The 24134-nt window shown below is 36.8% G+C and overlaps 1 protein-coding gene across 1 annotated transcript in view; it reads left to right on the top strand.

The window, feature by feature from the left end:
• adcy6a (adenylate cyclase 6a) overlaps positions 1 to 24134 on the top strand; it is a 133830-nt gene that overhangs the window by 15902 nt on the left and 93794 nt on the right. The window contains exon 3 of the mRNA XM_017353730.4: positions 311 to 1256. Within this exon, the coding sequence (XP_017209219.1) occupies positions 312 to 1256 (945 nt within the window). The 5' untranslated portion in view covers position 311. The remainder of the gene's footprint in view (positions 1 to 310; positions 1257 to 24134) is intronic.

Raw genomic sequence — 24134 nt, 5'->3', positions numbered from 1 at the left:
AGCGTGTTATATTTCAGTTCCTCAAAATAGCAACATGCCAACATTGTGCCTTAACACACCTCCTTTATAGACTGGCACACCCAGGAATCTACAAAGTGGTGCAAATGTATTTGCTATTTAACCAACGTGGTGCAAAACGGGAAAATGCTGTTGTGCTGGTCTGAAAAAAGCAATAAATCGTGCCAAACACGTCTTACGCCTTATTGCGCTGGGTGTATGATAGGACCCAAAATGTCTCTCGAGCTAGATTTTTTTAAAATCAAAAATACTGTCTGTTTATCATTGACAGTTTCCTTGTGTGTCCCCACAGAATGTCCTGGATCAACGGCTTCCTAGTGGCCAGAGTGGATGACCGAAAGACCGCGTGGGGCGAGCGCAATGGCAAGAAGTCCAAGCGCAAGGTTGGCTCCTCTCTCTGCAACCCACGCTACATGAGCTGCCTGCGGGACGTGGAAGCCATGGAGCCTCCTCCCCAGCCGCCCCACGCTCAGGCCACCCGGTCTGGAGGACCAGGAGGAGGACCAGGAGGGGGACCAGGGGGAACGGGCAACTTCGGCATGCGCTGCGGATGGCAGGAAGACCACTATGGCAAAATGGGAAGCGGGGGGGAGGGTGTGGGGCTTAAATCTGTGGACCTGGGCTTCGAGGATGGCGATGTTAAAGGGCGGAAAAGGGACGGTTTGGGTGGTGACGGCTCCAGCGAGGACACCGCCAGTGGTACGGGGTCAGTAACAGCTGCCGACTGCTGGCAGCGGGTGGTTCGCGTTTTCCAATCCAAGAAGTTCCAGTCGCGCAAACTGGAGCGTCTCTACCAGCGCTACTTCTTCAGGCTTAACCAGAGTTCGCTAACAATGCTAATGGGCGTTTTGGTGATCGTCTGCGGGGTCATGCTCACCTTCCACTGCATTCATGGCCCACCAGACGTAGTTTACGCTTCAGTTTTGTCTGTGGCCATGGCCTTGTTTTTGGCACTTATGGTGGTGTGCAATCGAAATGGCTTCCACCAGGACTACATGTGGATGGTCAGCTATCTGGTCATTGGAGTGCTAATTATAGTGCAGGTATTCGGGGTGCTAATGGTGGCTCCCCGCAGTGCCTCGGAGGGGATCTGGTGGTCCGTCTTCTTCATCTACATTATCTATACGCTGCTGCCGGTGCGGATGAGAGCGGCGGTGCTCAGCGGAGGAGTGCTGTCAGCTATACACCTCCTCACCACATGGAGGATCAATCAGGACGATGAGTTCCTCTGGAAACAGGTGAGTCAACAAGCTGATTTCTTCTGAATTACGTTCGAGATTTGAGTTATGGGTATGTGGAGTATGTGGAAAATTGTGAATCATCCAATTTAAAGGTGACATATTACAGTCCTTTTCTTAAGATGTTGGTTTCCCTGGAATTTGTCTGTGAATTTTCACCTGTTTACGATTTTACTTGAATTTAACTACCAGAATTCTGTTACTGCTAGCATGGCCATTGCCACATATTGTCATGTCCTATTTACATTAAAAAAGCTCTTGAGATGTTAGAATTAAGCTTTGAAGGTCTGTCATATTTTATGAAGTCATTTTCCTAAAAAAATATTGTTTTGGTAGTACAGCTTATAAATGTGTATGAATCACTGCATGCGAAGATGCGCACCTCACTTTCACAAGGAGAGAGCAAGGTTTTCTCATGGCACTGAATGTTGTTTTGAAAGGTGTGTCTGAAGTAAAATCATGTTTTTGCTATTAGAAAGTTTTGTCTCTGTTAGCAGGAAGTTGCTAGGAAACAGAGGCAACAAGAAATAAAATGGCAGAAGCTGAAATGTATGCGCTCATTTTGGTGGTTGTTGAAGGTAATAATGTTCAGAACTGATGTGTTTTGTAATTTGAATAAAATAACAATGTTTGAAAGAAAATACACACATTTAGGAAAAGTCAGGATATTATACATTTAGTTGAAGTCAGAATTTTAAGCCTCTGTATATTTTCCCCAATTTCTGTTTAACGGAAAGATTTTTTTCAACACATTTCCAAACACAGGCCTGGATTGGCTAATTGGGAGGACCGGGAGAATTCCTCGTGGGCCAGTCAGTTTTTTTGGCCACGGGGAACGGTGTCCCTAGCTGCCTGCACTGTCTGCAGTCGCACTTTTTTCATTTATTTATTGATTTATTTGACCATAGCCTCACTCTTTATATTTATTCTTTTGCTGCAGCTTCGCTCTAATTATTTATTTTCTTGCAGCCCCGTGAGAAAAATGCAGCGTGCAGGTTATTGATGTGTTAACTATCATTCAACCCCAAACTGCGGCACCTTAGTGAATATAAAAATTTGAATAAATAATATTCATGAATATTATATCTGCTAAATGAAAATTAGATGATTTACTACATTAAAAATACTGACATAACTTGATCGTAAATCTAAAAAGGGGAGAAAAAGATTAAACCAGCAATAGAAAGTAATACTGTGGTTAAAAGAGTCTTGCAGATAACAAGAGCGATACTTATTTTTTCTTCCAAATGCATCAGCATAATAGCGCCATTGTGGTCAGCATGTTGTAAATTATGCGTCATGGAGCTGCTGTTTTGTTTACGGCTGTTGCTAGGTGACAGTCACAAAAGCAAGCCCCGAAATGGAAAGACTTCCGCACATCGCGGTCATTCTGCTTTAACTGAAGCTTTTGGTTTTGGACATACAGAAAGCGACTCGCGTCCATCTGCCGCAAACATATTATAAACATTCAGAACATTACACAGTGTCTGCAGAAGCTGTTTTTGGAGGAGACAAGCAGACATCACTGTGTATTACTGTGTTTGCCCTGGCTCAGTCCTGCGCGTGTCACCAAGGTAGGAAACGTGACACACACAAACACGAACGAATGTTATGAAAAATTATAATTTGTTGTACAGTTGGTAGTTCACTTCCATAATTTGGTACGATTGCATTCACATCAGAAGTGAACCGTACCAGAGTTCGTATGAACCTTACGTATGTTCGTATGAAGCGGACTCGGGTACGGTTCAAGAGTGTGCACCCGAGTTCAAAAGACACATTCACACTAGCTAATTGTACCATACTATGACGTCAAACGAACCCGGGTGCAGACCAAAAGTGCTAGTGTGAAAGCACCCTTAAAGGCGTAACTAGGTTAATTAGGTTAGTTAGGCAAGTTAGGGTAATAATGCAAACTATTGTATCACAGCGACGATCAGTGTTGCCAACTTAGCAATTTTGTTGCTAGCAATTTTTAATACTACCCTAGCAACTTTTTTTTTTCAAAAAGCACCTAGCAACAAATTTAGCAATATTAACATTTATTTGGTTACTTTTAGCAATTTTTTTAAACATGTTTTTAAAAAAGGACTCAAATTAGCTGTGGCTGCAGGCTTCAGTCAGTAGAGTAAATCGCTGGCTCAGATTGTTTTTCATAAATGTTAATTTACTGATATTTGTCAACATGTACAATTGTTGGTAATTTGGGTAGCAATAAATTCCAATAGTGTTATAATTGTTTTCACTTTCATATATGTGTTAATTTCAAAAGAGTAAATACACAAGCTTCGATTGTTTAAAAGATTGTAACTGTTTATTATCAGTGTTATATTTAAAAAGAAAACATTTTGTATTACTTTTACAAATAATTTGTTTTTCATAAAATCTAAATGGACATATTTCAGATAATGTTTTTGCTGAGATAGCCAGTCAATTTGAGAAAACATTAATTGTTTTGTATTCTACATGAAGAAGTAGTTTTGAGTTGCGATTACGCAATGACGTCAAAACGCAAAGTAAGATGTTAATAAGAACCTATTTATTGTGCATCTGGATTACGCTTGTGACATACTACATGATGACGTCACTGATATGCAAATTAGTGCGTGAGGTCATCTGGCAACATTTAGCAACTTTTCAGGCAGGCTTTAGCTACTTTTCATTGGAAATAGTTGACAACACTGGTGACGATGCAGATGCGAACAATTCGGTATCGGTTCGGTGAAAATCTTAACCGGTTATTATGTTTTGACGTCATTTATCACATATGCGTTATGTGACAGTAGATTACTATGGTGAGTGAGGACACCGCAAGTAATTAAAACGCTCCAACTACAAGCAGACAACTGTGCACAATTCTCTTTCATTGACAGAAAAGTACATGAGAACCCAGCTAAAAAGAAAGCAGTAATTCTCTCTCTCTGTGGGTCTTTTGACCTGCTGGCGTGTTCATGAAGTAATGTTTCATCTCCTCTCTCGACTGTTACAACAATAACGTTACATGAGTGTGTCTGCAGAGTGAGTTTTCTCCACCGCGTCACCATCTATAATGGATCAACTGATCACCGGGGGTCCGTGTCACTGTTTGCTAAACAGCGCCAGAGATCAATCATAAAAGTTTAAGAACTTGCTCATCAATGCTCAAAAAGCAAGCAGGATAATATTTACATTAGTTTATTTGCTTTAAATGCTCATGTTCTGGTCGTTCACTTTACTTTTGTTTGATACATACTGTACGTGAGACCAGTGTAGGTTCACACCACTAGTAGTGTGTTCTGTAGACCTTTGTGCCTGATTATCGAGCCTATAGGCTCATTTAAGGCTGATATAAGTTGTTTTCTAAAAAAAAAAAAAAAAAAACAAACAAGGGCACAAGATAGAAAGAACATTTTCCATATTAAAAAAATGTTTTTGTCCTAACCAACATCTTAAATTTATATTTTAGGAAGGACCAGGCACGTGCACTCATAGGGCTAAACCTGTGCAGTGCACATGCCCTTTTTAGTCTTGGATAGAAAGTGCCCTTCCAAAATGATCAAAAGTGCTCCCGCGACGCGGCACACCTTTGGTCCCGCGCTTCAGTAGGCGCGCGACAACACCACTCTTGAGTAAGCGCGCGACAAAACAGCTGATCAGTACGCGCGCGATAACACCGCTCTTCAGTACGCGCGCATCCACTCTGCAGATCTGCAGACCGCCATGGGAAGGACTTTTATTTTTTGCTGCTAAACAATAGAAAACTGACAGTGATCGCCGCAGGTACACCTCATGTCCTTTATCCAGTGTTAAATGCAATATTCTACTGACTTGCCATACTACTGAAAGCAGCAGCAGATTCAGCAACTTTAGAACTGTGTGGCATATTCGTGATTCAGCATGTACATTTATTAATGTTAAAGAGGTTTAAATATGTATTAATTAGATTGTAAACCTTGCTATTTTATTGGAGTGCAGTAAGTGCACTATTCTGTGCTTCTGAACTTCTGTTGTTTTTCATCTGTTGCAAACAGCCAAATTGCTGATCACAGCAAACCATGTCATGTACCTTCTGGAACATATTTGCCAACTCTCGAGAAATGTATGCAGTCGTACGTTTTTTGAATGAGCCACAGATGTGGTAGAGATTCACAGCTGATTACAGACCCAGCTTTTTAGACAAATTGCAAGTAATTTTTTGTTCAGCCCTAACAAATATCTTGTCGTTTTTTTAAATATTTTTTTGATGCTGCAGGTACTGATTGACATTTTTCTCAAACTTATACCTATGAATTCAGTAAATCCAAAGAACCTGAGATTTTTTATTCAATCAAATTATTTTTTTGCATATCTGTATTCATGTGGGGAAAACAGTTTCACCATTGTTTTGAAAACTCTTTTTATCATCCAATAATGATTTTCTTTTGTCAGAGAACTGTGTTATTTTATCTGTTAATTGGTCACCTGTTGCTAAGGTAGCCATTCATTTATTGAGTTGATAGTTCACGGAAGTGTTCATTGTGAGACTGGTTAACATCTTCAGAGCACACACACTACTGGGCAAAGGCTTCTGCTTTGATTTAAATTGCTTGACAAGCTGTTTTAAATCTATAACTGCAAAAGTAATTTTAGAACTAACTAATATGGGTTTTTCAGTGTGTGCAAAACAGAAATGTATTTTTCCTAAAGCATTGTAAGCATAAGTTGGTTATAAAGTCTATTGGTGCGATTGATTTTGGCAATTTGGTTGGTTTTTGATGGTTTTGGGAGGCGCTGAATTAGATGTGTAGTATGGCAGATGAGATGTAGATAAAACTGCTGGATGTAAATGTATTCCACAGCATGTACTCAGATTGTTCTCGTGCATTATCAGTTGACAAGGCTTTCAGTGGATTTTGCAACTGAACGGTTTTTGATAACACTTGTACTGACTGGGATCAAAACATCCAGCTGAGGTTTAAATCTGAAAGAGTTGTTTAAATGATTCGTTGTTTGTCTGGATCTTTTCTCTGTTTATATCGTCGCTGATGTGAAACAATACCAAATATGAAGTTCTGGAAATGGTAAAACGTGAACACACTTTTCCCTTCAAACCAAAGACTATGGGATTGATCATGACTGAAGATGAACATCAATGTGAGAAATTTTGATGATTGATATACAATAGCTTACCAGGAGATTCACCGGCCATTTGTTAAAGGAAGAATCGACAAAGACTATTTGATGAAAATATGTATGGGACTTTGTCAGAAATTGACAGAAACTTTTGCCAGTACACAGTTCATATGGACCCGTTTCTTCTTTCTCTGGATCTCAAGCTGTAAGTGAGAATAAAATAGTTATCTCCTTGTTTTCTCTAGCTTGCAAAATATGTATTTAATTGTGTTTTGTTACTTGTAATCGCTCCATGTGCCTTGCACTTTATCTGATTATCTTTTTATAGTCACATATCGCGTCTAACACTACGTTGAAAACTCGACGCATGGCGCTTTGTTTACGGAATTAAATGCGTTTGTGAGCTCGCGATTCCCTGCCGTTTGTCATTGCTATGGCCTCTGTCCACTGTTTCTACACACATGCAGCGGTCAAGTTTCAAAATAGCTTTTTTCACTGTGTGGGTTAATTCCAATACTGAATGTGTGTCATTGTTAGTACTTATGGTTAAGAATAGAGGAATATGCTGGTGTTTACTGCATTGCTTTAATGCACTCCTGCATTGGGCTCACATATACACTCTGCACTCTTTCTACTTTAACAATGTTGATTAGCCATGGTGGACATTTCTTTCTGTCTCACACTGAACGCAGTTGACCAATCACAACAAACTGGGTCATTGGACCAATCACCGCAGATTAATGTCATGCTAAGGAGGGGTTTGGAAACAAATAAATCGCTGTACGAATCATATGGGAAACGATAATTAGGTAAAAATAAATGCAGATTAGGGTGAGGCAGTGGCGCAGTAGATAGTGCTGTTGCCTCACAGCAAGAAGGTTGATGGGTCGCTGGTTCGAACGTCGGCTCAGTTGGTGTTTCTGTGTGGAGTTTGCATGTTCTCCCTGCCTTCGCGTGGGTTTCCCCCACAGTCCAAAGACATGCGGTACTGGTGAATTGGGTTGGCTAAATTGTACGTAGTGTATAAGTGTGTGTGTGTGAATGTGTGTGTGGATGTTTCCCAGAGATAGGTTGTGGCTAGAAGGGCATCCGCTGCATAAAAACTTGCTGGATAAGTTGGCGGTTCAGTCCACTGTGGCGACCCTGGTTTAATAAAGGGACTAAGACGACAGGAAAATGAATGAATTTACACAGCATTGTTATCTAGTTACATAGCTGCAGTCTAGAGCTATTTTCAGGTGCTGTGTAATATCATTGAGCCTGCTGGTAAGCTTTAAAAAGGAAAATTGTTTTACATTTTTAAGAGCAATGCCAACAGCCTAATCTGATTCAATAATTAGTGCTAAGCTAAGCTAAAATATTATTAGACAAGGAAATTTATTTTTGATCTTGCATGGGTATCAGCCTGTTGTTGAAGACCCTCAAAACCAAAATATGAATTTTCATAATGCATAATAGGGGCTCTTTAAAATCTCTGGGTCTGGTGGGACCCCTTTTAGCTTAGCATAAATAATTACAACAGATAAGAACGTTAGCATCTCGCTCTAAAAATGCAATAAAGAGTTTGAAAAATTCTCCTATTTAAAGCTTTATAGTTATTTTTGGCTGCATGACGGCACAATAGGTAGCATGATCGCCTCCCAGCAAGAAGGTTGCTAGTTCAAGCCTTGGGTATGTCAGTTGGTATTTCTGTGTGGAGTTTGCATGTTCTCCCTGTGTTGGCGTGTGTTTCCTCCGGGTGCTTCGGCTTCCCCTAAAGTCCAAAGACATCCTCTAAAGGTGAATAGGGTAAACTAAATTGTCTGTAGTGTGTGTGTGTAAATGAGTGTGTATGGATGTTTCCTTGTCATAGGTTGCAGCTGGTGGGGCATTCGCTGTGTAAAACATATGCTGGATGAGTTGATGGTTCATTCTGCTGTGGCGACCCCAGATTAAAAAAGGGACTAAGCCGAAAAGAAAATAAATGAATGAAAAGTTACATTGTTTACTAAGATCGCCCGAAAAGCTGCTATTTTCTAGGCTGATATGGCTAAAAACTGTCCTCCCATTTCAGCGTAATAATCAAGGAACTTTACTGCCGTAAAGTAGCTGGTGACTAGAGCTATTTTCAGGTGCTGCATAATATCATTGAGCCTGCTGAAAATAGGAAAATTGTTTTACATTTTTGAGAGTAATGCTAACTGTCTGATCTGATTCAAGCATTGCAAATTTATCTTCAGATAGTGTCTTTATAGCAATGTGCGTGCGGTAGATCGCTTCCATTACAATAGGAAAACCGCTGCAAATTGCGCTTTAATGTTTGGCTGGTCAACTGTATGGTATGGAAACCATATATACCTGCTAGATGAACCAGTCTCATACAGCTGCCATTGCAAGGCTCAAGACACTTTGTAGAGAGCAATTTAACACAACTGCCTCTAGGAGTCGCCAATGGAAAATAACAGACACGCACAAAAAATGTGTGTACGCCAGCCATAAAGCTGGCGTGGAGCTGTGCACATTCCCACGTTCAGTTCATCATTAGTAAATCCAAATGTGAGCGATTCTGAGCATGAAACCTGGCGTACGCAAAGTTTTTGTGCGTACGCAGCGTTGATACATGAGGCCCCTGGAGATTAGCTGAATGGATTCAAAAATGGTCAAAAAAAATTTATGTTCCTATAGGGCTGCTCGATTTTTGGAAAAATCATAATCACGATTATTTTGGTCATAATTGTAATCACGATTATTTTAAACGATTACTGTTGAAGTCGAAATTATTAGCGCTTCTGAGAATTAAAAAAAAAAAATTCCCAAATGATGTTTAACAGAGGAAGGAATTTTAACAGTATTTTCTATAATATTTTTTCTTCTGAAGAAAGGCTAATTTGTTTTATTTCAGCTAGAATAAAAGCAGGTTTAAATATTTTGAAACTCATTTTAAGGTCAATATTATTATCCCCTTTAGGCAATATATATTTTTTATTGTCTGCAGAAGAAACTGTTTTACAATGACTTGCCTAATTACCCTAATTAAGCCTTTGGATGTCTGTATTTTGAAAAATATTTAGTCAAATATTATGTGCTGTCATAATAGCAAAGATAAAATAAATCAGTTATTAGAAATGAGTTATTAAAATTATTATTATTATTAAAATTAATAATTTAATAATAATAATATAGTTATTATTAAAATTATTATAAGTACAACCGTCTGCAGCACACATTAGCGCGTTTAGTTCGCGCTTTTATGAGCAACACGTTTACAAATAGAAAGGGGGGCGGTAAATAATGGAATAATCGTTTATCTCGATTAATGGTTTTTCATAATCGTTAGAGGCCAAAATCAAAATCAAAATCGGATTTTCGATTAACTGCACAGCCCTAGTTCCTAATTGATTATCATTAATGTTTATTTTTATTATTACAGATAATTCCATTTTCACAAGTGAAATCCTTCATTCTGATTATAATCCTCTTTATACGTGGGCTAAATCTGTTTGCAATCTTGAAATCTGGTTGGCTGAGTTGCCTTGAGTGGGTGTGGTTGTAGACAGAAGGCGCGTTCTTACAGCAAAGAATGTTCTGTGAAAAAAAAACAATACATTCACTCAAGTCACTTGTTGCTCTGGTTTGTGCTGTATTTGTTAGCATTAGCATGTATAATCTCTATACGTGCCTGTGAAATGGTAGCGTGTTCATCAACAGCGTGCCAGGCTTTGGCCGTGCTATCAGTGGCCGCAGTGTGTTGTTGTGTGTGAGTCAAGCCAAGGACCTCGGGGTAGGATGAAGGTCAGGCTGAATGAGCGGATCCTTTTCTCTCCTCCCATGAAAATATCAGCATCATGTTAAGCGCTGTCACCCACACAAGGGACGCTTTGTGCTTTCCTCCAGCCTCTGTGTGTGTGTGTGTGTGTGTGTGTGTGTGTGTGTGTGTGTGTGTGGGTGTGTTTGGGGACAAGAGGAGGTCGGGGTGTATGAGGGTGAGGTCTTGACCAGCGGGTCACTGTACGACCACAGTTATTTACTTCAACTGTACAAAGTAGTGGGAGAGAATGCGAGCAGAAGGTCATTTCATTATAAACAATCAGGGAGACAAAGCAGAACGTTTGGCCCCATTACTGCCGGAAGCAACGCTTGCTTAGGACACATTTCCATCCGTTATTTAAACGACCAGCAGATCTCTTAAACAGGATTACTTCAGTTTGTATATCTGGCTGCAGTAGTTTATTTGCATCACTTCCCAGTGTTTGCTGAATGCATGTGGCGTTTATCGGAAGCTGAATTATTTGCTTAAGTCAACAGCATATGTTAAATTGACTGCCCTTTTTTCCTTTCTAGTATTTTTGTTTCAAAGAGAGCAAATCGGCGAATGCTGCAGAATATTGTGGGCTCGTTAACACATGAGGTGATTTAAACTCATCTGTGTTTCTGAAAACAAACAAAATATGTGTTGACATTCGTGAACGTACAATGGAAGTCTAATGGGCGATAATAATGGAGTGAGTCATTTCTGTACACAAACTCTTTTGTTTGTTTGTCTGAGGTAAGAGAGTGGAAATTAATTTCTGTGCTAGTCAAAACAGCTTAACTTGTTTTTTTACCCACTCTTTTCCTTCAGGATTTCGATATGCGCTGGCCTTGTCAAAAAACGCTGCTGGTTAAGTTTTTTTTAAGCCATCAAGATTCTTGGTTGGCCATGTAATGTTTAGACTCCATGAAAACCAAACAATTTTTCACAGTCGACAAAAACATGAAATAACAAGCTGATCTTCACTGGGGGAATTAGATTTTATATTTTTACATAGATATAACAACAAATTTAAACAAAATAGATTGTTGCGTGTTCTATGATATGCTGTAATACATTTGAACGTCATTGTTTTTCTTATTATTTATCATGTATATGTAGACATTACATTACACAGTATGAAGTTTAAAGCTCTGGAAAAGTCTTGGAAAAGTCATGGAATTTTTGTAGTAAAAATGTGTATGAACCTTGATTTCCCCAATTTGTCTCAGATAAAAAAAATCATGGCTGAAATCTCACAGTGTGAGCAGGGCTTTATAGATATCCAAACATAAGTGGCTAAATCATGGCTAAATGTAGGCTGCCAGTGAAATTCTAATAGATGTGTAACAATAGCCCAACAGTACACTAGTCATCAAATACAAAGGAATGAATGGACACATGTGAAGTCTGTCTGTTTGTCTATTTGATGACTGGTCTAGTTTTGGGCTATTGTTACACATCTATTAGATTTTTACAAATTTTTCCAAAATTTAACCTTGTTTTAGCCAACACATCTATGTTTAGATGTCTATTAGACATCTTTTACATAGATTTGCTGTCTGTATGTGTTTGAAAATTTTGAGCTGTATTTTTAGGTCGGGTGGTTGGTTTGTACATTTAAAGGGTTAGTTCCAACAAAAAAGAAAATCCAAACCATGTTTAATTCTAAAAAATTCTTTTTTTTTCTGTTAAAAGTGCAGTATGTAAGTTTAACACCCAATGGTTGAACTAGGTATTGCACTCCTGTTTCAAAACATACACAAGCGCAGGTTGCCAGATTGAGGACACCAAGAGGAGTGTGCCTGATTATCGAGCCAAAAGGCTGATTTAAGGCTGATTTAAACTGTGTTCTAATTAAAAGCATCGGCTTGTGATTGAAGGAATATTTTCCATATTAAAAAACCTGAAATTTATATTTTAGAAACGGCTACTATTTCTCACAGGTGAACAACAGAAAGCTGACAATGATCACCTCAGGTACACCTCATGTGCTTTATTCAGTGTTAAATGTTAATAATGTGAGTTTGAATGCCATTGTACATGACATTTATTGCCCTACTACTGAAAGCAGCAGCAGATCACCTCAGATCTTAAAAATTAAATAAACCAGTTGAAATTATACTTTAGAACTAAACACATATGAGTGATTCAGCATGTACATTTAATATTGTTCAAGAGGTTTAATATGTATTAATTAGATCATAAATGTTACCATTTTGTTGGAGTGCAGTGAGGGCACTATTTTATGCATCTGAATATTTATATCAGTTGCTAATTAATAACCTCATCTGGAACTCTGTGACTCATTTCGTAGGCTGCTACTGTCTACCGGAGGTCGCATTTCGGTCACAGACACAGCCCCAGCAAGGCAACAGGTTGCTGAGATATGACTTCGTACACTGGCATTGGGGAGGTTAAAGGGCAAAACAAAGGCAGACGTTCTGGCACGTACCACACATTTTCAAAGCAGAATATTTGACAAGTATATTGCCATGTTTGTTTAATCATATTATGCCATTTTTATGCTTTAGAAGAGTCAAAAACCATCCATCCTAGGAACAAAAAATACTACAGAGGAGAATAGCTAGCTGTTTTTTCCCAACATTCAGAATAACTGTGTTCAGCATAAGAAATAACAAGGAGAATGACATATTTTTTATATTTTGTGTGAACTATCATTAAAAAAAGCTACAAAAGTTTATACTGTACTAATACTAACAGCTCTATTAAAATACAGTTAGGATCAAATCTAAAAATCTGATACTAGCTACAAAACAAAATCTATTTTATAACAAACTACCAACTGTGACAATCACTGGTAAAGAAGCCGGAAAGTGAGTGAATAAAAGTGAGAATGGCTACAAGGAAGTTAAAACAATGATAAATCACCCAATAAAGATGTGTCAAGTACATCAGAAACCACCACCTTGCTTTTCTTCATAAATCTCTTCACCGTGACCTTTGTTGTCAATCTATTCATTTTTTTTATTTTAGAACAAGCAAGCACTGATGACAAGTGCACTTATCTCTAATAGGTTCAAACGGGTCTGCGTGTAGTTTTCTGAGAAAGCTGTAGTGTTATACTGTTATACGGGCCCAATTTATCCTGCGCTGTGGACACCGCATCCAGGCATTTCCCCTTTCCTCTGTGACTCATTAAACCTGCTGCTGCATGATCTGAGACCCGCCGTGTGTTTGCAGACCAGCTCAAACTGACCACAAGAATTACAGCTGGGTGTTGTTAATGCCGCAACTGTAGATAGCTACTATTTATAGAACAATTCATCCAGTCGTAAATCTATTTTTAAGCTGCGCATGTGCATGCATGGGCTGTCTAAGTCTTTTTTTTTTTCTCCTGCGGATTAATTGTAGTACATGGATGCGGAAAGGCTGATGACTCAGAAATCCACTTTTAAAGCTTATTTTAGCGTGCATGTTTTTTTTCTTTCATTTGTTCTGTCTATATATCTATGCGTATCTTCATGCATGTGTGTGTGTGTGTGTGTGTGTGTGTGCTGGATGAACAGTGTTTTGTAGGGGCTGTACTGACTGTATAGGCTGTATTGTATTGTATTGTATTCATTCATTCATTTCTTTTTTTTCGGCTTTATTATATTTCGGCTGATTATCAGGGGTTTCCACAGCAGAATGAACCACCAACTTATACAGCATATTTTTTACACAGTGGATGCCCTTCCAGCCGCAACCCAGCACTAGGAAACACCCATACACTCTTGCATATTTAGCTTATTCAATACACCTAGAGCACATGTCTTTGGACTGTTGGGGAAACCGGAGCACCCAGAGGAAACTCACCTAACATGGGGGAGAACATGCAAACTCCACACAGAAAAGCCAACTGACCCAGTCGGGGCTTGACCCAGTGACCTTCTTGCTTTTAGGCGACAGGTCTACCCACTGCGCCACCGCGTTACCAATATTGGTATTCATGTAATGTTAATATATTAAAACCAAACTTTTCAGGCCACCTAAAAATGAACATTTAATGGAAATGTCCAACCTGAGTGTACAATTACAGCATCAAAAAATATGTAATTTAATGGAAATTATTATCATTTTTGGGGTCTGCATTGTGGTGCAATGTAACATTTTTCATCTGTCTTTAATATGTTATTATAAAATGTGTAAATTAATTTAAATGTTCGATTATAAGAGACAAAAGAGCAAGTTTGTTACGGTCACCAGCGATCCAGGCTGTGCAGATTGCTAACGGTCTACAAATATGCGTATAGTATATGGAATGTAAGCTCCAGTCATACACCACACACACACACCTATTCCGGATCACGATTGATAACACTCACTTAGCTGGGAGCTGCTTAAAGACTGAAAAAATGGACTTTAAATACAGCACACACACACACACACACACACACACACACACACACACACACACACACACACACACCTCAGTGCTGATTCTTGTTATACTGTTAGTAAACATTACGACACGTTTCTCTTGTCTTGTCTTGCTGTGTACTGATCTTTGCTTTGTTTTTTTACATTGTCTTCTGCCTGCCTTTGACCATCCGCCTGACCATGTCTCTGGATTTGCCTGTATACACATTTGTTTGTTCCTGTATCAACCATTGCTTGCCAGACCATCATTAACCTGCATTTGGATCTGCACTACCTTATCAGAGTCCCCCTCACATTATACAGTTATTTGGAGTTCATTACTAAAAATAAAGCAGAGAACATTTATGTAATAATAATAATAATAAAAATAATGATGATGATGATGATGATAATCGTAATAAAAAGTCTGCCCTTTGTCTTGGTTCCTGTCACCTTCAGCCTGCAGAATTCCATCTGTTTTGAGTTGGTTTATTTTAGGGAATTTCCTTTCTCTTCCTGTCTAGTATTTCATTGTGACAGTTTCCTCCAAAACTCGCTCATGAACACACTCACTGAAGATTAACTAGAGAGGCCGACCTTAAATCTAAATCTGACCAGTTTCACAAAATGATCTATGGGACACTATAAAACAAGTGAAGATTTCCCAGATTTTTTTGTAAAGGAAGAGCAGATTATCAGAGAGCTGGACAATTTATTTGAGAAAATGACAAGCTTAGAGTTCATTTAGAAAAATGCATTAAAAAGTAATTTTTAAAAAGCCCTCCTGTTTATTTTTTCCCACTTTCTGTTTAATGGAGAGAAGATTTTTCAGCACATTTCTAAACATAATAGTTTTAATACCTCATATCTAATAACTGATTTATTTTTTCTTTGCTATGATGACAGTAAATTATATTTTACTAGATATTTTTCAAGATACTTATACATAGTTTAAAGTGACATTTTAAGGCTTAACTAGGTTAATTAGGTTAACTAGGCAGGTTAGGGTAATTAGGCAAGTTGTTGTATAATGATTATTTATTCTTTAGACAATAAGTGGCCAATAATTTTGACCTTAAAATGGTTTTTAAAAGTCGAAATAAAACAAATAAGACTTTCTCCAGAAGAAAAAATATTATCAGACATACTGTGGAAATTTCCTTGCTCTGTTACACATCATTTGGGAAATATTTAAAAAAAAAAAAAAAAAAAAGTGTGCTAATAATTCTGACTTTAACTTTAATAGTGTAAGTATGGCATGGCTTAACATTCATTATTACTATTATGGGTTTATTTAAGTTTATAATGCAACTTATCATAAATCGAAATTCAATAATCCACTTAAAGTTACATATGTATAATTCTATAAATTATACAGCACAAAAAACAAATGTATTTTATTGAACAATAATACATGCTAAGCAATTCAGTAATGGCTGTGTTATGATATACATGTAGCTGTATTTTGATAAAGGATTAGATTTATATAAAGTTATACATTTGAACTTGGCCTTTAGTCAAATATTTTTGCTCTAAAACAAAAAAGAGATCATAAAAGCAAACTGTTGCTGTAAGATAACCTAACCTCCTTTTAAAAGTATTTTTTTACTACTATAGAGAAATACCTCAGTTTCCAGAATAAGTGTCTGTGGTAAGGCTGCTCGATCTGGGGTACATGATTGATGAACAGCTGCTTACACTCTGAACTCACATCTCTAAAATCCTGAACACTTTCAAACAGGTGATTTCCATAGAAATATACAGCATATTAACTACATTCTCACCTGAAACACTCAAACTGTATCAGAACAACAGTAATATTTTTAAAACTATGGTGAGTTTAGCATTTTTGTTTGCTCAGCTACACCGTAAGGTGCTACATGAAAGCATTTGTTTGTTTGTGTGTTCATTCGTTTATTAATTTATTTGTTCGATCATTTATTCATCAATCTGTAAAGTCACTAAATTATTATCCTAAACTCAGATTTTTTTCTTGTAAATACACTTTTCAAAATAAAATAAATAGTATTTTTTTTTTGAGTGAAAAGAACATAAATGACTGATATGACAGACATAAAGACTTTCCACTTTTAAATGTTTGAACAATAAAACATATATATTTTTAAAAATTTTTTTGATAAATAACATGACAATAAAAACAGCAACAATATTAAATAAAAAGGAGTAAATAAAATAATAATAGTAAAAATAAATAAATAAATAAATAAAAACATGATAAAAGTAGGGGGGAAGAAAAGGGGGGGGGTGGAAGAGGTGATGTCAATAAATTGAAAAAAATACAATCAGTGGATAAACTTAGAAGTGACTGAAAGTAAGTTATGAAGGGTTGCCATTTATCGTAAAAAGATGTGTAATCGGCAGAGCGAGAGCATCTGATCTTTTCTACCTTCAGAAAGTACATGGTGTCCACAAGCCACTGTGAGACACTTGGTGGTTTAGACGACTTCCACAGAAATAAGATCCGACGTCTAGCTAATAATGAGGTAAAGGCAAGTACCTCTAACTGTTTAAATGTAAATCGGGTCCAATCCTTGGGGACACCAAAAATTGCAGTGGTGGGACAGATATACACTTTAGTTTGGAATATTTTTGACAAGGTTTTAAAATAATTTTTCCAGTAGTTTTGTAGTACTGGGCAGAAAGAAAACATATGACTCAAGTTGCAGGGTGACATGTGACATCTGTCACACTTGTCATCCACATTAGGATAAAACCTAGAGAGCAGAGCTTTGGAGTAATGAACCCTATGGAATATTTTAAACTGTATGAGTGAAAGGTCCTCCAAATCAATAAGCTTACAATAAGTTCTTGAAATTGGTGCCTTTTCAAAAATATTATATGTAAGAAAATCCTCCCATACCAACTTTGATGGCAGGCAGGGAAAATTTGGGAATAAAGAACCAGCGCAGTGCCTGGTTTGTACATAACGGAAAAGATGTGAAGGTGCGAGTTCTAATTCAGAAGATAACATTGTTTAAGAGCAGAAGATACCATCCCTATACAAATCTCTGAAATATATTAAACCTAAGTCTCGCCATACCAAAAACGCAGGGTCAGTGACCGATGGAGGAAACAAGTGATTCATGGATGTGAGGAGGAGGTAAACTTAAAATGTCGCCTAGATTGAGACCAAATCCTGAGAGTTGATGAGACTACTATATTATCTGTATACTTGGAGGGATTAATAGGTAAAGGGGCAGTAAGTAAGGCCTGTAACGAAGTGGAAAGACATGATTTTGCCTCTAGTTTGCACCAAGTAGCGTTACAGGAGTTGAACCAAAACATAATCTTATGAATATTAGCAGACCAGAAGTAAAACTTAAAGTTGGGTAGAGATAAACCCCCACTCAATTTGCATTTTTCAAGCAGAACTTTACGAATTCTTTACCATTCCATAGAAAAGGGGTAACAATTTGGTCAGCTGACTTGAAAAAACTATTTGGCAAAAACAATGGAATACATTGAAATAAAAATAACAATTTAGGAAGAACATTCATTTTCACTGCATTAATCCTTCCAATTAATGATAAAGGAAGAATAAATAGTAATTTAACTAATTTAAAAATGTACCGTTAGTGTACAAACGTCTAAAGTGAAAATAAAAACTAAAACTAAAAATGTACTTGCATAAAGAACATAAGTTGTATCATAAATCTTAATGTTATTGATCTAATAAAATTTCCAGGGATAGCTCACTAAGAAAGGAAATTTCAGATTTTTTTCAACAGTTTTCAGAATATCTTGTTTTGAATTGAACTGAGGAAAGAAATTCATTTTAAAACCCCTTGAGTGTGAGTAAATTGTAAGGTTATTATTTTCTTTTTTTGAGAGTGTATATTCCCTTTAATGATAATTATTTTACATGTCTAATCTGAGGCATTTCTTAAACTAATAAAATACATTATTTTCTAGTTAATAACAGTGGTAAAGATTTGGCTTCTGCGGTGTCATTGTTAATTCTGTCTCAAAACAAAAATATGATAATATTTGCTCTGAATTTCAGTTTATTTCAATTTTCATTTATTATAAAGATGTTTCATTGTTTATTATAGCTACCTGACAAAAGTCTTTTCGTCGATCCCAGTTTTGTAAGATCAACAAATAATAACTTGACTTCTAATATATCATTTCGATAAGTGATTGAACTGCATCCCAGTCATCAAAAATACCGCAGAAGACCTATTGGAACCCGCATGGACCCAAGATTCTCACAGAAGTTAGTCAAGTTTGGTGAAGGAAAAGTCATGGTCTGGGGTTACATTCAGTATGGGGGCATGCGAGAGATCTGCAGAGTGGACGGCAACATCAACAGCCTGAGGGCAAATTCTTTAGCAGGATAGCGCTCCTTCTTGTACTTCAGCCTACACATCAATGTTACTGAAAGCAGGTCAAGGTGCTCCAGTATTGGCCAACCCAGTCACCAGACATAAACATTTTTGAGCATGTCTGGGTTAGATGAAGCAGGAGGCATTGAATATGAATCCAAATAATCTTGACGATCTCTGGGAGTCCTGCAAGAATGCTTTCTTTTCCATTCCAGATGACTTTAATAATAAATAAATAAAAATCAAGGATCAAATTTTATTTTATTAAAATAAGCATTATCTAGAGGCCTTTGCCTTTGTATTATCAAATTTTGATGTCAAATGATCAACTAAAAGTCAAGTTATTATTTGTTGTTCCTAAAACTTGGATAGGCAATAAGACTTTTGTCAGGTATATGCTAACTAAAAAAGACAGAAGAAGACTGGCTTGTCATATGTTTTTCTCTGCTGTACCTATCTCTCACCTTTTTCACAGTTTTCATTCATTAGCTCTGCTGTGGTCATTCATCTTCTGTAACCCTGTTCTGCTGTCCTCTCTCTGAAACCAATTAACACACAAAACACACCAGGACCAAACAAACACAATAGAGTCTCCTGTTTCCTCCAGCCAACACCCTCCCTTAGCTCTCTGTGTGTCTGTATGTGTCCATGTAAAGTTTGTGTGTGTGTGTGTGTGTATGTGTGGTTCTGGAATTCAACTTGATGACCCTAGAAGTATAGCATTACCAATATTACTTTACCTTGTTGTGACATTTTTTGTGACGTCTTATAAATAATGCAGAATAAAGTACTTTAAAATATGAAAATGCAGATTGTTTCCAGTGAGGGTTGAGTTTTAGGGGTAGGGTTGGGGCAGGGTGATAGATGTATACTGTATAAAAATCATTACTTTTGTGGAAAGTCCTAATGAAACATAAAAAAAAAAAAAAACATTTGTGTGCATGCATGGGTGCATGTGATGTGTGTGTGTGTGTATTCTGGCCAAACACTATTACATATCTCACTTTATACTTTTAATTATTACAAGTCATGTTAGCAGTATAAATGAATGATTTAAGAATGTTGACTGCATCACTCAATAAGGCCTGGTTCAGTTCTTTGGGGAACAATTACTGGTTTCTAAGCTTTTCTGTTTGTAATTTGCTGTTTTTGAGTTCATGTTAGCTAGATGGATGTTTGGCTTGTGTGGGTTAGAAAGTAGTCGAAAAACTAATGATTTCCTAAAAATATAGTTGTAAAGATTGCAAAATTGGGTCATTAATTTAATTTATTCATGAAATTTTTAGATATTTTGGAACATGTGAGTGAACCGTCTCTTTAAATTGAGTATTGTGTCTATCTGGCCTGCAGGCTGTAGATATGCAGCACTAGAGCAGGGCATGCTGGAAGCTGTAGTCCGTGGTTTGGTGTAAATATGATACTGTCTTCTGTAATGAATAATTAGTGCCTTCAGCACAGAGTTAAGCACATGCTAACAGACTCAGTCCGTCCTGAATCCTCTCTGAATTATGATCGTTGTTTCAGCTTTTCACCCTACAACTCAATGTAAATGTCATATAAATTACAGACATGTGGCAATAATACATTATATTATGATAATGTATGACCATGTAGGATATGATTATTGTGGAAAATTTAAATTACTAAGAATTTAAGGATATTTAGATTGTTGTATCGGCTATAAGTTTATTTAAACATGTAAACATGTTCACATATTAATCTGGCCTTCAACAATGATAAAGTAAATTAAAAAAACATAAGTTGATATTATTTAATGTTCTTAACAATGAAGGATACATTTATTACAGTGTTTATTAATCTTTGTTAACATTCGAAGGATACAATGAAGGATACATTTATTACAGTGTTTATTAATCTTTGTTAACATTCTTTAATAAGAAATACAATTCTCATTGTCAGTTCTTGTTAACCCTTATTGGATTAACTGATATTAACAAGCATAACTTTGGATTTTATTGATGCATTAGTAAATGTTGAAGTTAATAAATGCTGTAGGTATAGTACATGTTAGTAAATACGTTAACTAACATTGACTGATGGGCAATTATCTTAAAGTTTGACCAAATGTTTGTTAGCACTACATTAAGGCAGCATTTGTTTATTTTCAGTTTCCCAGAGATGGGTTGCGGCTGTAAGGGGTTCCGCTGCGTAAAAACGTGCTGGATAAGTTGGTGGTTCATTCCGCTGTGACGACAACGAATTAATAAAGGGACTAAGCCAAAAAGAAAATTAATGAATGAATGAATACTTATTTTCATTCATTTTCCTTCGGTTTAGTCGCTAGTTTAACAGAGGTCAACACATCGGAATGAACCGCCAACTATTCCAGCATATTTTACACAGCGGTTGTCCGTCCAGTCGCAAAGCCGTACTGAAAAACAGCCATACACACTAATCAACAAACACACACTCACTGCATACAAGTCACATGTCAACTAGCCTGGGCTCGAACCAGTTAGCTTCTTGCTGTAAGGTGACAGCGCTACCCACTGTGCCACCGCGTTGCCCCATTTGTTAACATTAGTTAACTAAACTAAACTGGTTGAATAAGTTCTTGTAAAGCATTTATTATTCTTAGGTGATAATAATTTTTAATGTTAATGTTTATAAGTCATTCAGATCCAAAGGCTTCTGTTTTAAACTTGCATTAACTTTGTAGCTTCTGCAACAAGCTATTTATCACTGTTGACAGTAATTAATGCTTTAACTAATGGTTACTAATGAAACATTATTATAAAGGGGTTGCACTTTTATAATCCTTTTGTAATTTAGTTTGCTTGAAACATTTGCTTACTTTGAACATGTACAATATACACTAAAGTATTAAACAAAACTGTAGAGCTTGTTTTCTTTTCTGGTAAGCTTAATCTGCTGTAATAACAATTTTTGCAGCTCTTGTCAATTTCATAATAGTTTGTATTGTGATAAAAGCGCTAAATACTTCAAACATAATCTCATATTGTCATATAACAAGTTAGTTGATGTTTCAGATTCAGATTTTTTTCATTTTAAAGTCTCTCAGTTTTTTAATTTGGACATTAGGCCTACAGTAGCTGATGTGTTAGCCATTAGCAGTATAGCTTATGTGTGGACATACAGAGGAACAAAATGTCATGTCTCGCAGGACAACTTAAATTAATCATAAATACAAACACAACACTATACATAAGCGCTATTTTAAAAAGCCTATGCATAACTAACATATACTCTAGGATATACTTAACTATACACATAAGACAGGCTATACAAGTACTTTTACATGAATGCCTGTGTTATATAACAAGTTAGCTGATGTTACAGATTTAGATCTTTTCATTTAAAAAACTCTTAGTTTTTTTATTTCTTTATATAGACGTCAGGCCTGCAATAGCTAATGTGTTAGCCGTTAACAGTGTAGCTAATGTTGCAGTCGATTCTGAATGCCTGTGTTAACATTTTAGCTAATGCTACAGATTTGGATCTTTTCACTTTGTTTTACAGTTTTTTTATATGGACATTAGGCCTACAGTTGCTAATGTCCCTCATAAAAATGTCCTGTGGTAATCCTGTGGTATTTCAGCAGTACAACAACATAATATTACCAAATAAAAAATTAGCAAAGCTAAATTTGACAGGATTACTACAGAATTTTCTGCTGCACAATATCACAAGAATTTACCATTAGATGCAGTATGTGGTTTTCTGTTGTTTTTTTTGTGACAGGGTTACTACAGTACTTTCTGCAGTAGCTACATTATCACAAGAATTTACCATTAGATGAAGTATGTGTTTTTTGTTTTTTGTGTGGTAATACCAACACAACTAAACATGACAGGCTTACTACAGCACTCTCTGCAGTACAATATCACATAAATTTACCATTATATGAAGTATGTGGTATTTCTGTTGTTGTTTTTTTGTGCTGTAATACCAACTTAACTAAATATGACAGGGTTACTACAGCACTTTGTTGCAGTAAAATATCACCAGAATTAGCTTTTTAATTCTGGCTTTTTCTAAAAAAAAATTTTCTCAGTGGAAGATAAAATCAAAGTTTGTTCTGCATTTAGGTTGTTTAATAATAAGAAACACCTTAGTTTACAAAGTGACATCTTTATAAATAAATGTATTCATATTTATTGTAAAAACATTTTAGGGCGCAAACGTTTCAGTGGACTGGAATAATTTTGCAATTAAAACAGCGCATAAGATGACTATTTAACAAATAAATATTTTTTTTGTGTGAGTTGATGTACTCAGAGCAGAACACAAGGAAATAAACTGAACTTTTGAGTTCAGATACTGTGACGGTGTCAAGGTGAAAGTCTTCTTCCTCCAGAGACCAGCTGCTTGTTTTGGTCAATATTTTCACCACACAGGCTTATCTGTTGACCAGCAGGCCGGAGTTTCTCTGACTCTGCACTTTACTATCTTGGAAGTTGTTTTCTTTTGTGTAGAATGCTGGATAATAAAGAGGTACGAGGCATTCATATATGGTTTTGTGCTGAGTTTCAGTAAAGCTAAGAAGCTAACAGTCTGTTCTTAGTTTTTTTTATTTAACCTTAAAGCAATATTTAAATAATTGTTAGATTCAAAGCATGACATTAACTGATTGGTGTGTCCAGTGTTATTACTGTAATTTTAATATTTGATCATTTGAGTTGTGCTTTATTTCAATTACTTTACTACTTTACTAGTTGTGCTTTATTTCAATTCAAGTCACCACAGCGGAATGAACCGCCAACTTATTCAGCACGTTTTTACGCAGCGGATGCCCTTCCAGCCGCAACCCATCTCTGGGAAACATCCACACACACTTATACACTACGGTCAATTTAGCCTACCCAATTCACCTGTAACGAATGTCTTTGGACTGTGGGGGAAACAGAAGCACCCGGAGGAAACCCACGTGATGCAGGGAGAGCATGCAAACTCCACACAGAAACCCCAACTGAGTCGAGGCTCGAACCAGCGAACCAGCGGCCTTCTTGCTCTGAGACTACCTACCTACATAGATACACATTAATTTGTTTGTTTATATGTTTGCTTATTTATACATTTATTTAACATTGTATACATTTCTATTATTTAAAATATCTGTTGGTGTCACGGTGGCGCAGTTGATAGCACGATCGCCTCACAGTGAGAAGGTCACTGGTTCAAGATTCGACTGGGTCAGTTAGCATTTCTGTGTTTCTCCTCGTATTTGCGTGGGTTTCCTCCGGGTGATCTAGTTTCCCTCACAGTCCAAAGACATGCAAAACAGGTGAATTGATTAACTAAATTGTCCGTAGTGAATAAGTGTGCATG

This window comes from Danio rerio, chromosome 23 (genome assembly GCF_049306965.1).
Source record: "Danio rerio strain Tuebingen ecotype United States chromosome 23, GRCz12tu, whole genome shotgun sequence".
NCBI classification, from domain to species: Eukaryota; Metazoa; Chordata; class Actinopteri; order Cypriniformes; family Danionidae; genus Danio; species Danio rerio.
This window is presented reverse-complemented; position numbering and strand designations above follow the sequence as displayed.